This window comes from Oncorhynchus kisutch, linkage group LG3 (assembly GCF_002021735.2).
Source record: "Oncorhynchus kisutch isolate 150728-3 linkage group LG3, Okis_V2, whole genome shotgun sequence".
In the NCBI taxonomy this organism is placed as follows: Eukaryota; Metazoa; Chordata; class Actinopteri; order Salmoniformes; family Salmonidae; genus Oncorhynchus; species Oncorhynchus kisutch.
The window spans coordinates 68,859,415-68,876,752 of NC_034176.2; the positions used below are offsets into that span (position 1 = coordinate 68,859,415).

The 17,338-nt window shown below is 43.2% G+C and overlaps 1 protein-coding gene across 1 annotated transcript in view; it reads right to left on the reverse strand.

Moving 5' to 3' along the window:
• Nucleotides 1–7,147, reverse strand: part of LOC109879181 (chromodomain Y-like protein 2) — a 41,195-nt gene extending 34,048 nt beyond the window's left edge. The window contains exon 1 of the mRNA XM_020471366.2: nucleotides 6,904–7,147. Within this exon, the coding sequence (XP_020326955.2) occupies nucleotides 6,904–6,927 (24 nt within the window). The 5' untranslated portion in view covers nucleotides 6,928–7,147. The remainder of the gene's footprint in view (nucleotides 1–6,903) is intronic.
• Between the last annotated feature and the right edge of the window lie 10,191 nt (nucleotides 7,148–17,338).

A 17,338-nucleotide genomic window follows, 5' to 3' on the forward strand; every position in this document is an offset into this window, starting at 1 on the left:
GTACAGCCCTAAATTCGTAAACATGGGCACCCTCATAGACATTATTCTGACTAACTTGCCCTCCAAATACACCTCCGCTGTTTTCAAATCAGGATCTTAGTGATCACTGCCTCATTGCCTGTATCCGCTATGGGTCCGTGGTCAAACGACCACCCCTCATCACTGTCAAACGCTCCCTAAAACACTTCTGCGAGCAGGCCTTTCTAATCGACCTGGCCTGGGTATCCTGGAAGGATATTGACCTCATCCCGTCAGTTGAGAATGCCTGGTCATTCTTTAAAAGTACATTTCCTCACCATCTTAGATAAGCATGCCCCGTTTAAAAAATGCAGAACTAAGAACAGATATAGCCCTTGGTTCACTCCAGACCTGACTGCCCTTGACCAGCACAAAAACATCCTGTGGCGGACTGCAATAGCATCGAATAGTCCCCACGATATGCAACTGTTCAGGGAAGTCAGGAACCAATACACACAGTCAGTCAGGAAAGCAAAGGCTAGCTTTTTCAAGCAGGAATTCGCACCCTGTAGCTCTAACTCCAAAAAGTTTTGGGACACTGTAAAGTCCATGGAGAACAAGAGCACCTCCTCCCAGCTGCCCACTGCACTGAGGCTAGGTAACACAGCTGCCAGCTGCCCCCCGCAGCTACTCGCCCAAGCCTCCCCAGCTTCTCCTTCACCCAAATCCAGACAGCAGATGTTCTGAAAGAGCTGCAAAACCTGGACCCGTACAAATCAGCTGGGCTAGACAATCTGGACCCTCTCTTTCTAAAACTATCTGCCGCCATTGTTGCAACCCTTATTACCATCCTGTCCAACCTATCTTTCGTATCGTCCGTGATCCCTAAAGATTGGAAAGCTGCCGCGGTCATCCCCCTCTTCAAAAGGGGGTGACACCCTAGACCCAAACTGCTATACAGACCTATATCCATCCTGCCCTGCCTATCTAAAGTCTTCGAAAGCCAAGTAAATAAACAGATCACTGACCATTTCAAATCCCACCGTACCTTCTCCGCTGTGCAATCTGGCTTCCGAACCGGTCACGGGTGCACCTCAGCCACGCTCAAGGTACTAAATGATATCATAACCACCATCGATAAAAGACAGTACTATGCAGCCGTCTTCATCGACCTGGCCAAGGCTTTTGACTCTGTCAATCAACGTATTCTTATCGGCAGATTCAATAGCCTTGGTTTTTCTAATGACTACCTCGCCTGGTTCACCAACTACTTTGCAAACAGAGGTCAGTGTGTCAAATCGGAGGGCATGTTGTCCGGACCTCTGGCAGTCTCTATGGGGGTACCACAGGGTTCAATTCTCAGGCCGACTCTTTTCTCTGTATATATCAATGATGTCACTCTTGCTGAGGGCGATTCCCTGATCCACCTCTACGCAGACGACACCATTATGTATACTTCTGGCCCTTCCTTGGACACTGGGCTAACTAACCTCCAAACAAGCTTCAATGCCATACAACACTCCTTCCGTGGCCGCCAATTGCTCTTAAATACAAGTAAAACCAAATGCATGCTTTTCAACTGTTCGCTGCCCGCACCCGCCCGACCAGCATCACCACCCTGGACGGTTCCGACCTAGAATATGTGGACAACTATAAATACCTAGGTGTCTGTCTAGACTGTAAACTCTCCTTCCAGACTCATATTAAACATCTCCAATCCAAAATCTAATCTAGAATCGGCTTTCTATTTCGCAACAAAGCCTCCTTCGCTCATGCCCACAAACTTACCCTAGTAAAACTGATCATCCTACCGATCCTCGACAAATCCTCGACAAATTGCAAAAATCGCTGAAGTTGAAGACTTTTATTTCCCTCACCAACTTTAAACATCAACTATCTGATCAGCTAACCGATCGCTGCAGCTGTACATAGTCCATCTATAAATATCCCACCCAATCCATCTACCTCATCCCCATACTGTTTTCATTTATTTACATTTCTGCTCTTTTGCACACCAGTATCTATACTTGCACATCATCATCTGCTCATTTATCACTCCAGTGTTAATCTGCTAAATTGTAATTATTCACTCCTATGGCCTATTTATTGCCTACCTCATTCCTTTTGCACACACTGTATATAGACTTTCTTTTTTTCTACTGTGTCATTGAATTGTTTGTGTTATTGGCTTGTTTATTGTTTTTACTCCATTTGTAACTCTGTGTTGTTGTCTGTGTCACACTGCTTTGCTTTATCTTGGCCAGGTCACAGTTGCAAATGAGAACTTGTTCTCAACTAGCCTACCTGGTTAAATAAAAATGAAAAAAAAAATGTAAATAAGGTCATTGTTTTTTAAAAATGTTTTATAAATTTGCAAAAATGTCTAAACCTGTTTTCGCTTTGTCATTCTGGGAAATTGTGTGTCAATTGATGAGGATTTTTTATTTATTTAATACATTTTAGAATAAGGCTGCAACGTACCAAAATGTGGAAATAGTGAAGGGGTCTGAAAACTTTCCAAATGCACTGCACACAGTGTATCATATTGAGCCTGAATGGTGGTCTGTGCCCAGCTTGCTCATTACCAGAGAGAGGAGATATATTAAAGAGACTTGTGCTGTGGAGTCTTCACCTCATTCCCCGGAGCCAGCTGCTTCTTACAGCGCCATGGTGGCCCTGGCCAGTCTGTTCCTTCTGACAATGACCACCCCCAAGGGGGACAATCAGCAGGGGGCAGACGTTCAATCTCAGTAGCGCACACACACACCCGTGCATGCATATACACAGACACACACACACAGTTGGGCTGGTGTGATGAGACCGTAACATCCTCTTTCTCACTCTGACATAAGGGCCATTGTTAGTGGCCGGACCTGACATGTCACCCTGCTGGGTTCTTACTTCCAAATTGATTATTTCTGTATGCCTGTTCACCAACTATTCAATAGGAGTCACAAGCCAAGAAACACTGATTACGTGCACATTTGCAGACAAGTTGTCACGCCCTGACCTTAGAGAGCCTTTTTATTTCTCTATTTGGTTAAGTCGGGGTGTGATTTGGATGGGCATTCTAGTTTTTCTATTTATTTGTTGGCCGGGGATGGTTCCCAATCAGAGGCAGCTGTCTATCGTCTCTGATTGGGGATCATACTTCGGCAGCCTTTTTTCCACCTTTAGTTGTGGGGTATTGCTTGTGTGTAGTTGCTTTCTGCACTGCATGTAACGTTACATTCGTTTTTGTATTTTGTTGTTTTTTTCGGTGTCATTTTAAATGAAAGTAAAATGTACGCCTACCACGCTGCACCTTGGTCCAATCGATCTCTAAATGATTGTGACACAAGTGGACATAAACACGAGAAACAAAAAATAAATACACACACCTCCTCTGCATTCCAACTAGGCTATCAGGAGAATGTTTAATGTTAAAGGCTTTAGGTGTGGATGTGGAGCTGTTGAGCTCCAGCAGTGACGAATGCTCCTGCCACCCGAGGTGCTGTGCACATTAGTATGACTAAACAACCTAAGATGGGCGAGCAGCAGGGCTGTCATGAAGAGACGATTATGATGCTTACCGCCCCGCGCACTGTCACACTAACCAGATCAAAGCTGACTTCAGAGAAAGAAAACACTCTCCTTCCTCAGGTTAGTAAAACAGACAAGGGGAGTGGGTTGGAGAGGGGTTCAACAACACACACAATACATGACTATGAGCTGGCAGGGAATCAGTGGAGGGTGAGATGCCTATCCTGAGCATCCTGTTCACAGTACCCAGAGCCTGGGTATAGCAGGAACACACTGAGGTCTTCCAGGGCTGAGTACTGCAGTTTATCGGGTGTCATAGGGGTTCATTTATTCCTTTAACAATTAAATTGACATTTATGTTTGTTGGTGAACATGAAATTCATTAAAGAAGCCAAATCTCAAATTAAGCAATGGGCTTGAAGACTCAAAGAACACATTGTGAGTATACTGTCTCTGAGACAGCTTCAGTGTATTTGGCGACCCATTAAGTGCTGTGTATCTCCCATGCAATGCATAGTTTATTGCCCTCATGGCCCACGTTTCCCCCTGCGAGGTTAACCCGTTTCCTCCAGTCTCTCTCCACCGCTCCCAATGGCCAGTTGCAACTACTTTTGTTTTGAGCGAGAACTTGTGGTTGTGTGTTGTGCTGATAAAGGCTGCATGTAGATGGTTAACAACTTGATTACTTTATGAATTTTGAATGAAGAGAATAATGAACTGATGATTATTTCAGCTGCATCTTGACAGCTCATCATGTTGAACAATATTTATATCACTTGTTGACTAATCAAAAGGTTCTAATTTAGCTCACTCCATGACCACTTTCATGACATTTTCTGGAGGCGTACAAATGTGATTTATTTCTATAACAGAATATTCATATTTCCCTACATCATATCATGCATTTCTTGATAACATAACACAAACTCCTAAATATAGCCTATCTATTGCTAATCCATAGGATTACTGCTGCTCAGTCACACAACAGAGGATTTAGCAGAACTGCAGGTGTTCTGAGACATTGGAGCATCTAGTGTAGGTGGCCACTTGAATAGACCAGACCATCTCAATCAATATGAGGTAAGGAGAGGGAGAACATAAAATGAGTGTTCGTGTGTGAGAGCGAGAGAGAGAGCAAGTGAGAGAGTGTGTCTGCGGGGGGGGGGGGGGGGGGTGGACAGAGAGAAGCAGAAAGAGAAGCAGAGAGAAACTGAGAGAAACTGATAGATTAATGTTTGAGTGATGGTGCATAAGTAGCATAATTGTACAATCATAGGCCTATCATATTTCAAAGATATTCCTTTGAAAACTTTGTGAAATTAAGTTGAGACCTTGAAATATCAATCATTCTGAGCTCTTCAATGTTTCAAATTCGATTCAGATAATTTTGATTCAACTTACATGGCATTTAACTGGGTGTATAGGCCTAGATGTTGCAGTTCCTAATTGGAAAGTAAAAACTCCAGTTCAAATTCCTCTTCAGCACATCATAGCTTCTTAATGCTTCTAAACTAAGTGTATCATAGTCCTACAGTTTGTTAGGTAGCCTAAACACACCTTCACGTGTAACACACGTACAGGCCTACATTTCCTGAATCCAATTCATGAGTCATACAGAGGGACACGATTGATAGTGAAGTCTTCCTCTCATACTTGTATTACCACATGTGATTGAACCAGTTCACCTCGCTTACTGGAATACACAGATCTATGTGCAAAAAAGGCACTTCCAGAAGGAACATGTGCTAACTGTCAATTTCAGTCAGTGATCGCCACCGATCACTTTCCATCAGAAATTGCACATTTACGGTGTAGCCAATTCATATGCCATATGAAATGTGACCAGGGCTTGTTAGGTTATATAGAGCAACAGACCTCCCATCATATAAGTGCATTTCTCATTACTGCATTGTTTATTTTAAGGTCAACTGTTTACGGTGCAACGATTAAAATGAATATGGATTCAAACGCCTGAAGAGGAGTATTTGGTGGAATGTGGACATGCACATTTTCCAACTATGTCAGCAAACACAGGAAATGTAGGCCTTATGACAATGTTATTCCTAATGACTAAAAATGACTTGTTATTACTGATGGCTCAACTGGTAGAGCATGGCGGTTGCTACACCAGGGTCGTGGGTTCAATTCCCAAGGGGGTCAGTATGAAAATGTATTCACTCACTCCTGTAAGTCCCTCTGGATAAGAGCGTCTGCTAAATGACTCAAATGTAATGAATAAGAATTCTAATCAATCACTACAGCATAAGAAACACAGTCAGATGTGTTCAACAGTTGATGGTAACATGCCACACAATAGGTCAAGTACAAGGCAACTTATTTACCTATCTGGTGATGACCAGGCAATCCAACTAGTTTATGACCTTGTAGTGCAACTGGTATAGGCCACCGTGAAAAGAAACTGAAACATGGTCGCATGACGTCACTCCTCCAATAAAGAAGAGTTGGAGTCAGATACATTGTCAACAATAGGCCTACAATAAGCACAAGACTAGCATGGAAGACTATTTATTGCTGCCAACATCTTGGTCAATCTATCACCATAAGTCATGCCACCCCCATTGGGCCAAAACTGGTTGAATCAACGATATTTCCACATAATTTCACCCCCCCCCAAAAGCAATGTGATGACGTTGGAATCAACGTGGAAAACTGGATTTGCAAAAAGTAAGCAACATAAGGGCATCTTTTTTCGCCCAACTTTTAACCTAAATCCAACAAAAAAAATGCACAATGTCATTGATTTTACGTTGAATTCACGTTAGTTGAAAACTCAACCAAATCTAGGCCTAAATCAAAACTAGACGTTGAACTGACGTATGTGGCCAGTGAGATGTGCGCGTAATCATCGAGACCTTCTAGGCTATTCCATCCATCCATCCATCACCCAACATTTAGCAAACTTTTCGCCCCGGAATTGTTGAGGCGCACATTCTGGCACGACACATGCATCATCTAGTTAAAACACAATAACTCCATCGAAGCTTCTCCACTACATTGTTGTCACCTCCACTAAATGTTTGCTAGGCTAATAATACATTGCCTATCCTCTGGCATGCGCACCTTCCTAACCATCACCAGTCTGGAGCAATTGGCCGTGTACGTTTAGTGCTCTTGTCACTTTATCATGACTTTCAACTAGCGCGACCGATAGGGAGTTTATATTTTATGATCTTATCGTGAACTCGAACACTCACAACTCTATACAATTCACCCCATACAAAAGTCGCCGAGGCACATCGAAAAAAAGACGAGCCTCATCTTCTCGAGAGGGTTGGTTAGTTACGCCTGTTAAAGGGTTTAGGACTTCTTTTTTTCACCATAAACGAGGACCTCCCCTTACTTCCTAATTCCAGTATTCGTCAATACTACAGAGTATGTCGCTTAGATATGGTTTCACAGTACCTCGTAAAGGTCTCCCGAAGCCATCCTGTGGTGCGGACTTCGGCGGCGCGGCGTTCTTGCTTGCCTTGTTGGCTTTTTTGGATCCTATTCGCTCGGTGTTTTGGCGAAAGCCCTGATGGACGGGTATTAGCGAGCAGCCTTGTTATTCTGAGCCAGCCGCAGTAGCAGATCATCAGACAGTGTCAATCGAGCCCTGCGCTCTGCGATGGATCGCTCTTCACTTAAAACAAACAACCAAGGGGAGATTGGGGCGGTGCTGTTTATTCAGTGCGGAGTGGATGACTGAAATTAGTCAACGTATGAACGTAATCATGTGCGAAATGCGCTCCAGTCCCCTGCGCTGTCTGCGCTGTAGAGGTAGCCCAATCTCCATGAACCAAATGGCTGATGAATAGACGTCTACTGTTGAGGGACACCAAATGATGAGTCCAATTTGCTTTCCTTTCCTGTCTGTCCAGTTGAATTGAGACGATCATTTGCAGAACTAATTGTTTTTTTAATCAATTTCACCTAGCACATGTGTTATTGTGATTTATGCGATGTAGTACATTTGATAAGAGAACTGTCATTGCACATTGTAATAAACATATTGTCCTTTCCATTTTACTGCAATTTTTCACATTAAATGTTAAAATGACACGATGACCCTGACACTCACTGTAATGACTGTTCTCCATGTAATAACATACTTGTTAACATTTATTTACCCTAAATGAGATAGACCTACTTTTCCAATAATGAATGGGTTACATTTACTCATTAGGTGTAAATTAAATGCTTAATAAAATAGTCCTGCTCCTCTGAATACCTTCGTGTTTTAGTTGGTGGCTAAACTCAACTGGTTATTAATTTAATTAAGAATAAGATTATCACTGCTTTTTCAATACTGACATAGTGTGGACTAAAACATTTGTTTTATTTTATTTTAAAACATAATCCTTCAGAACCTGTTGCATTCCACATCCAGGGTTGCCTTGACTTGACAAATGGGCAATAGCCACAATGCAATGCAAATAAGACTGAAGACAGTGATAAGCAACAGTATGGTACTTTCAACAGTTGTGTAAGTCACATCGGCAATTATTGACAGTTTAAAGTTTAGTGGAAAGTGTATGAGGGAAATAGATAGATCATTTAGATTGTATTGCTCTATATTGATTATAGTCCTGTGATACCCCTTTAATTGGCTGTGGTTTGCTTTCTTAATAAACTCTTAAATGCTCAACACACATTTAGCCCCTACTCACCAGATATTTAGAGACACTTGGTTTCTCTCTACAGAGACATGCAGTAGGGGTTATTTGTGTTCCAGTAAGGCTGTGTGTGTGTGTGTGTGTGTGTGTGTGTGTGTGTGTGTGTGGCTGACAACAAACCACACCCTTCAACCCCACCCCCAACAACGGCCTCTAAGCCAACACAGCAGCACGGTTGATGGGAAATTAGGGCTTGTGGATCTTCCTGTGACCCCATTTATTGTCCCCTGTCTGCGTCTCTCTCTCCTACTGCAGTTCATACAGCCTTATTTAGAATCATGGGTTTTCCCTGGCCATTTAATGACAGGTAAAATTGAGTTTCCTCAATATTTCCTCAATGTTGTCAGAGGTTGACACCATTTCTAACTGTATAACAAACCCTCTCTTGGAGTATGAAACAAGTGCTGAACATTTGTGAGAATGATTTGTAGGGATGTTACTGGCATGTTAAAACATTGACCTCAGACACGTTTTGCCTTTAAAATCAGGGACATCTCTGGCAGTAAGGGAATGAGGAAATGACAGAGGAGGAAGTCTAGTCTGAATAGATTCCAGTTTGCTGTATGAGATTCCTCTGAGGATAAGTCACCTTTTCCATTTGCTGGAAACTGTTTGGACTGTTTAGCCGGAGGTGCACCAACACCAAGTATCATATGCTTCCAGAGGCTCTGCATTTCATTGTATTTGGCATGACTAGGCAAAGTGTTAGGTGTAAAGCAAGGCCAAAACTGAGAGAGGGAGAGAGAAGAATAAGAAATTACATCCCTGAAAAAGTTGAATTCTCTGTATTTCTAGCTGTGAAACCACTATACGGTATTGGTATGATGGACACAAACGTCTCCCGTCTACAAAACCGCTGTAGGCCTATCATGTACAAAACTACTAAGATATGATGTGGTTATAAATTATAAGTGCTCCTGGTAAGTGCTACAATGCCGTATGACTGCATAATAACCCATCGTACCTGTTGAGCATAAGTAACATGTTCCTGCTGCTTTGGCAAACGCCCATGTTTAGCCATGGCTATTTACAGACCGTGACAAAGGGTTTATGCCCTTCACTGTTAGAATGATAACACAATTATCAGGCACACCGGGAGGTGTGCCCTTTTGAACACATGATGTCAGCTCTCTGTTTGCACTTTCACCTCATACCTTACTCCCAAATCATTTGTCACAGGGAACAAAATGGAGGAAGGGACAGAACTGCAAGGACTCTACTCTACTTTGGATATACAGCAGTGAATGTAAGCCTCGGTGTCCTACCTTCTACAGTGGGGAGAACAAGTATTTGATACACTGCCGATTTTGCAGGTTTTCCTACTTACAAAGCGTGTAGAGGTCTGTCATTTTTATCATAGGTACACTTCAACAGTGAGAGACGGAATCTAAAACAAAAATCCATAAAATCACATTGTATGATTTTTAAGTAATTAAGTTGCATTTTATTGCATGACATAAGTATTTGATCACCTACCAACCAGTAAGAACTCCGGCTTTCACAGACCTGTTAGTTTTTCTTTAAGAAGCCCTCCTGTTCTCCACTCATTACCTGTATTAACTGCACCTGTTTGAACTCGTTACCTGTATAATAAAAGACACCTGTCCACACACTCATTCAAACAGACTCCAACCTCTCCACAATGGCCAAGACCAGAGAGCTGTGTAAGGACATCAGGGATAAATTGTAGACCTGCACAAGGCTGGGATGGGCTACAGGACAATAGGCAAGCAGCTTGGTGAGAAGGCAACAACTGTTGGCGCAATTATTAGAAAATGGAAGAAGTTCAAGATGACGGTCAATCACCCTCGGTCTGGTGCTCCATGCAAGATCTCACCTCGCGGGGCATCAATGATCATGAGGAAGGTGAGGGATCAGCCCAGAACTACACGGCAGGACCTGGTCAATGACCTGAAGAGAGCTGGGACCACAGTCTCAAAGAGAACCATTAGTAACACACTACGCCATCATGGATTAAAATCCTGCAGTGCACGCAAGGTCCCCCTGCTCAAGCCAGCGCATGTCTAGGCCCGTCTGAAGTTTGCCAATGACCATTTGGATGATCCAGAGGAGGAATGGGAGAAGGTCATGTGGTCTGATGAGACAAAAATATAGCTTTTTGGTCTAAACTCCACTCGCCGTGTTTGGAGGAAGAAGAAGGATGAGTACAACCCCAAAACACCATCCTAACCGTGAAGCATGGAGGTGGAAACATCATTCTTTGGGGATGCTTTTCTGCAAAGGGGACAGAACGACTGCACCGTATTGAGGGGAGGATGGATGGGGCCATGTATTGCGAGATCTTGGCCAACAACCTCCTTCCCACAGTAAGAGCATTGAAGATGGGTCGCGGCTGGGTCTTCCAGCATGACAACGACCCGAAACACACAGCCAGGGCAACTAAGGAGTGGCTCCATAAGAAGCATCTCAAGGTCCTCGAGTGGCCTAGCCAGTCTCCAGACCACTGCTTTTAATCAGGGCAAGGTGACCGGAAACATGACCGAATACAAACAGTGTAGCTATTCCCTCCGCAAGGCAATCAAACAAGCTAAGCGTCAGTATAGAGACAAAGTAGAATCTCAATTCAACGGCTCAGACACAAGAGGTATGTGGCAGGGTCTACAGTCAATCACGGATTACAAAAAGAAAACCAGCCCCGTCACGGACCAGGATGTCTTGCTCCCAGGCAGACTAAATAACTTTTTTGCCCGCTTTGAGGACAATACAGTGCCACTGACACAGCCTGCAACCAAAACATGCGGCCTCTCCTTCACTGCAGCCGAGGTGAGTAAAACATTTAAACGTGTTAACCCTTGCAAGGCTGCAGGCCCAGACGGCATCCCCAGCCGCGCCCTCAGAGCATGCGCAGACCAGCTGGCTGGTGTGTTTACGGACATATTCAATCAATCCCTATCCCAGTCTGCTGTTCCCACATGCTTCAAGAGGGCCACCATTGTTCCTGTTCCCAAGAAAGCTAAGGTAACTGAGCTAAACGACTACCGCCCCGTAGCACTCACTTCCGTCATCATGAAGTGCTTTGAGAGACTAGTCAAGGACCATATCACCTCCACCCTACCTGACACCCTAGACCCACTCCAATTTGCTTACCGCCCAAATAGGTCCACAGACGATGCAATCTCAACCACACTGCACACTGCCCTAACCCATCTGGACAAGAGGAATACCTACGTGAGAATGCTGTTCATTGACTACAGCTCGGCATTCAACACCATAGTACCCTACAAGCTCGTCATCAAGAGGAGGTGAGGGCCCCCCCGAGTGTGGTGTCAGGAAAATAACCACACACTCAACATCAGCAAAACTAAGGAGATGATTGTGGACTTCAGGAAACAGCAGAGGGAACACCCCCCTATCCACATCGATGGAACAGTAGTGGAGAGGGTAGCAAGTTTTAAGTTCCTCGGCATACACATCACAGACAAACTGAATTGGTCCACCCACACAGACAGCATCGTGAAGAAGGCGCCGCAGCGCCTCCTCAACCGCAGAGCTTTTGGCTTGGCACCAAAAGCACTCACAAACTTCTACAGATGCACAATAGAGTGCATCCTGGCGGGCTGTATCACCGCCTGGTACGGCAACTGCTCCGCCCACAACCGCAAGGCTCTCCAGAGGGTAGTGAGGTCTGCACAACGCATCACCGGGGGCAAACAACCTGCCCTCCAGGACACCTACACCACCCGATGTTACAGGAAGGCCATAAGGATCATCAAGGACAACAACCATCCGAGCCACTGCCTGTTCACCCCGCTATCATCCAGAAGGCGAGGTCAGTACAGGTGTATCAAAGCTGGGACTGAGAGACTGAAAAACAGCTTCTATCTCAAGGCCATCAGACTGTTAAACAGCCACCACTAACATTGAGTGGCTTCTGCCAACACACTGACTCAACTCCAGCCACTTTAATAATGGGAATTGATGGGAAATGATGTAAAATATATCACTAGCCACTTTAAACAATGCTACCTAACATAATGTTTACATACCCTACATTATTCGTCTCATAGGGGTGGCAGTGTAGCCTAGTGGTTAGAGTGTTGGGCAAGTAACCGGAAGGTTGCAAGTTCAAGTCCCCGTGCTGACAAGGTACAAATCTGTTGTTCTGCCCCTGAACAGGCAGTTAACCCACTGTTCATAGGCTGTCATTGAAATTAAGAATTTGTTCTTAACTGACTTGCCTGGTAAAATAAAAATACGTATATACTGTACTCTATATTATCTACTGCATCTTTATGTAATACATGTATCACTAGACACTTCAACTATGCCACCTTGTTTACATACTCATCTCATATGTATATATTGTACTCTATACCATCTACTCCATCTTGCCTATGCCGTTCTGTACCATCACTCATTCATATATCTTTATGTACATATTCTTTATCCCCTTACACTTGTGTGTATAAGACAGTAGTTTTGGAATTGTTAGTTAGATTACTTGTTGGTTATTACTGCATTGTCGGAACTAGAAGCACAAGCATTTCGCTACACTCGCATTAACATCTGCTAACCATGTGTATGTGACAAATAAAATTTGATTTGACCTGAACCCAATAGAAAATCTTTGGAGGGAGCTGAAAGTCCGTATTGCCCAGCAACAGCCCCGAAACCTGAAGGATCTGGAGAAGGTCTGTATGGAGGAGTGGGCCAAAAACCCTGCTGCAGTGTGTGCAAACCTGGTCAAGAACTACAGTAAACGTATGATCTCTGTAATTGCAAACAAAGGTTTCTGTACCAAATATTAGGTTCTGCTTTTCTGATGTATCAAATACTTATGTCATGCAATAAAATGCAAATTAATTACTTAAAAATCATACAATGTGATTTTCTGGATTTTTGTTTAAGATTCCGTCTCTCACAGTTGAAGTGTAACTATAATAAAAACTACAGACCTCTAAATGCTTTGTAAGTAGGAAAACCTGCAAACCCGGCAGTGTATCAAATACTTGTTCTCCCCACTGTATATGTCACCAGACAAACCCAGCAGTAAAGTGGTGGGTGTATGTGTGCGGTTTGTGATCACTTCTAAATGTCATACATGCCAGTGTGAATCCCACAGCAATGGTCATTTTCCGTAGCCTGTTTAAATTTTAAAACCCCATTTTACACTTCATCTGTTCTAGAAAATCTGTACTTGTATGTTTTGCCATCAAGCCTTTAAAGTCAGGGTGCTTATGTGGCTTGCTTCTTTGACAGAGCTAGCTTTTAACTATGCCTTTTGCCTCTGAGGTGTTCATACAATAAAACGAATCTGCTAAAAAAGCCTAGCATAGCATCTACTGTATGTCAATGAATCTCCCTGTAGTTTACACATCAAGGTTCAGCCTGTCTTTTCCAGCACTTAAAGCCATTATAAACCAATAGTATTTTGTTCATGAGCCACAGTCCTTACAGACATATTTGACCTTGTATCAGTTGGGAGTGATTACTCATTATTTGGCAATACTTAAGACATTGTCTTTCTCAAACTATCTGTCCTCCCAACAGACTTCATTCAGGTAATTGTTTGATTTGTGTCTTTTATCAACAACGTCAGGCAGTTTCTTAAGTCCACTGTTGTTCCATTGCATCAGAAAGATGGTGTCACCTCTACGCAACACATTTATCAGAACTATCATATATTCTTGTGGATGACTTTCATAAACAACTGATGTGTGCAGAACACTTGCCCAGAGCAGTAAACATATGGCACATGATACATTTCTCAGAATAATCTGAAGTCACTCAGAGACTCAACTGTATAATGGCACACCTGTTATCCTCAGTACCTGAGGTGTTTGAGAAAGGTGCACTGCATAGAACCTTTGAGAGGGTTTGGAGGTGTGTGTCTCTGTCTGTCTGTCTGTGTGTGTGTGTGTGTGTGTGGAAGGCATCCACAATGAACCGTGTATGATATCCTATCAACCCTATAGGCCAAAAGATGATTGGGCAGAATCCCAACATTGACCTCCAATCACACGGACGAGGAGAATGTCCCCTTTACTTTTATTACATCCTGTTCCAGGCTCTTCAACCAAGGTAGAGAGGAATGGGGTATGCACCATTCCATCCCTGATACCTCAGTTCTGAAGCAGGGGACAGGGCTGGCCCTAGCATTTTGGGGGTCCTAAGCACTCACACCCATAGACAGGTTGAAAATGGCAGATTTGGGCACTGATAAGTGCCTAAAATGGAACGCATTGGCTGCACAGTAACATGCTATAAATTAAGTCAGGGTTTTGACTGACAGTTGTTCTGAACATGCACACATTTGCGACAAGAAGATGCCAACATCCCTCCCGGTAATTGTCTGAGTGAGAGAAATGCTGTAAATTAAGAGGACTCAATGTATTTTGAAATATGAGACATTGACGATTAAAGTACAGTTGAAGTCAGAAGTTTACAGACACCTTAGCCAAATACATTTAAACTCAGTTTTTCACAATTCCTGACATTTAATCCTAGTAAAAATTCCTTGTCTTAGGTCAGTTAGGATCACCACTTTATTTTAAGAGTGTGAAATGTCAGAATAATAGTAGAGAGAATGATTTATTTCAGCTTTTATTTCTTTCATCACATTCCCAGTGGGTCAGAAGTTTACATACACTCAATTAGTATTTTGTAGCATTGTCTTTACATTGTTTATCTTGGGTCAAATGTTTCAGGTAGCCTTTCACAAACTTCCCACAATAAGTTGGGTGAATTTTGGCCCATTCCTCCTGACAGAGCTGGTGTAACTGAGTCAGGTTTGTAGGCCTCCTTGCACGTACATGCCTTTTCAGTTCTGCCCACATTTTTTCGATAGGATTGAGGGCTTTGTGTCAGGGCTTTGTGATGGCCACTGCAATATCTTGACTGTCCTCAAGCCATTTTGCCACAACTTTGGAAGTATGCTTGGGGTCATTGTCCATTTGGAAGACCCATTTCTTCAACCGTTCGCTGACCGCACCTGCTCGCCCGTCCAGCATCACTAATCTGGACGGTTCTGACCTAGAATATGTGGACAACTACAAATGCCTAGGTGTCTGGTTAGACTGTAAACTCCAGACTCACATTAAACATCTCCAATCCAAAATTAAATCTAGAATCGGCTTCCTATTTTGCAACAAAGCATCCTTCACAGTGCCATCCGTTCTGTCACCAAAGCCCCATATACTACCTACCACTGCGACCTGTATGCTCTCATTGGCTGGCCCTCGCTTCATACTCGTTGCCAAAACCACTGGCTCCAGGTCATCTACAAGTCTCTGCTAGGTAAAGCCACGCCTTATCTCAGCTCACTGGTCACCATAGCAACACCCACCCATTGCACACGCTCCAGCAGGTATTTCTCACTGTGTCACGCCCTGACTGTAGATTGCTTTGTATGTTCTATTTTTAGTTTGGTCAGGGTGTGATGTGGGTGGGTATTCTATGTTGTAGGTCTAGGTTTTATTTTTATATGTGTTTGGCTTGGTACAGTGCCTTGCGAAAGTATTCGGCCCCCTTGAACTTTGCGTCCTTTTGCCACATTTCAGGCTTCAAACATAAAGATATAAAACTGTATTTTTTTGTGAAGAATCAACAACAAGTGGGACACAATCATGAAGTGGAACGACATTTATTGGATATTTCAAACTTTTTTAACAAATCAAAAACGGAAAAATTCGGCGTGCAAAATTATTCAGCCCCTTTACTTTCAGTGCAGCAAACTCTCTCCAGAAGTTCAGTGAGGATCTCTGAATGATCCAATGTTGACCTAAATGACTAATGATGATAAATACAATCCACCTGTGTGTAATCAAGTCTCCGTATAAATGCACCTGCACTGTGATAGTCTCAGAGGTCCGTTAAAAGCGCAGAGAGCATCATGAAGAACAAGGAACACACCAGGCAGGTCCGAGATACTGTTGTGAAGAAGTTTAAAGCCGGATTTGGATACAAAAATATTTCCCAAGCTTTAAACATCCCAAGGAGCACTGTGCAAGCAATAATATTGAAATGGAAGGAGTATCAGACCACTGCAAATCTACCAAGACCTGGCCGTCCCTCTAAACTTTCAGCTCATACAAGGAGAAGACTGATCAGAGATGCAGCCAAGAGGCCCATGATCACTCTGGATGAACTGCAGAGATCTACAGCTGAGGTGGGAGACTCTGTCCATAGGACAACAATCAGTCGTATATTGCACAAATCTGGCCTTTATGGAAGAGTGGCAAGAAGAAAGCCATTTCTTAAAGATATCCATAAAAAGTGTCGTTTAAAGTTTGCCACAAGCCACCTGGGAGACACACCAAACATGTGGAAGAAGGTGCTCTGGTCAGATGAAACCAAAATTGAACTTTTTGGCAACAATGCAAAACGTTATGTTTGGCGTAAAAGCAACACAGCGCATCACCCTGAACACACCATCCCCACTGTCAAACATGGTGGTGGCAGCATCATGGTTTGGGCCTGCTTTTCTTCAGCAGGGACAGGGAAGATGGTTAAAATTGATGGGAAGATGGATGGAGCCAAATACAGGACCATTCTGGAAGAAAACCTGATGGAGTCTGCAAAAGACCTGAGACTGGGACGGAGATTTGTCTTCCAACAAGACAATGATCCAAAACATAAAGCAAAATCTACAATGGAATGGTTCAAAAATAAACATATCCAGGTGTTAGAATGGCCAAGTCAAAGTCCAGACCTGAATCCAATCGAGAATCTGTGGAAAGAACTGAAAACTGCTGTTCACAAATGCTCTCCATCCAACCTCACTGAGCTCGAGCTGTTTTGCAAGGAGGAATGGTAAAAAAATTCAGTCTCTCGATGTGCAAAACTCATAGAGACATACCCCAAGTGACTTACAGCTGTAATCGCAGCAAAAGGTGGCGCTACAAAGTATTAACTTAAGAGTGCTGAATAATTTTGCACGCCCAATTTTTCCGTTTTTGATTTGTTAAAAAAGTTTGAAATATCCAATAAATGTCGTTCCACTTCATGATTGTGTCCCACTTGTTGTTGATTCTTCACAAAAAATACAGTTTTATATCTTTATGTTTGAAGCCTGAAATGTGGCAAAAGGTCACAAAGTTCAAGGGGTCCGAATACTTTCGCAAGGCACTGTACATCCACAGGTACACCTCCAATTGACTCAAATTATGTCAATTAGCCTACCAGAAGCCTCTAAAGCCATGACATCATTTTCTGGAATTTTC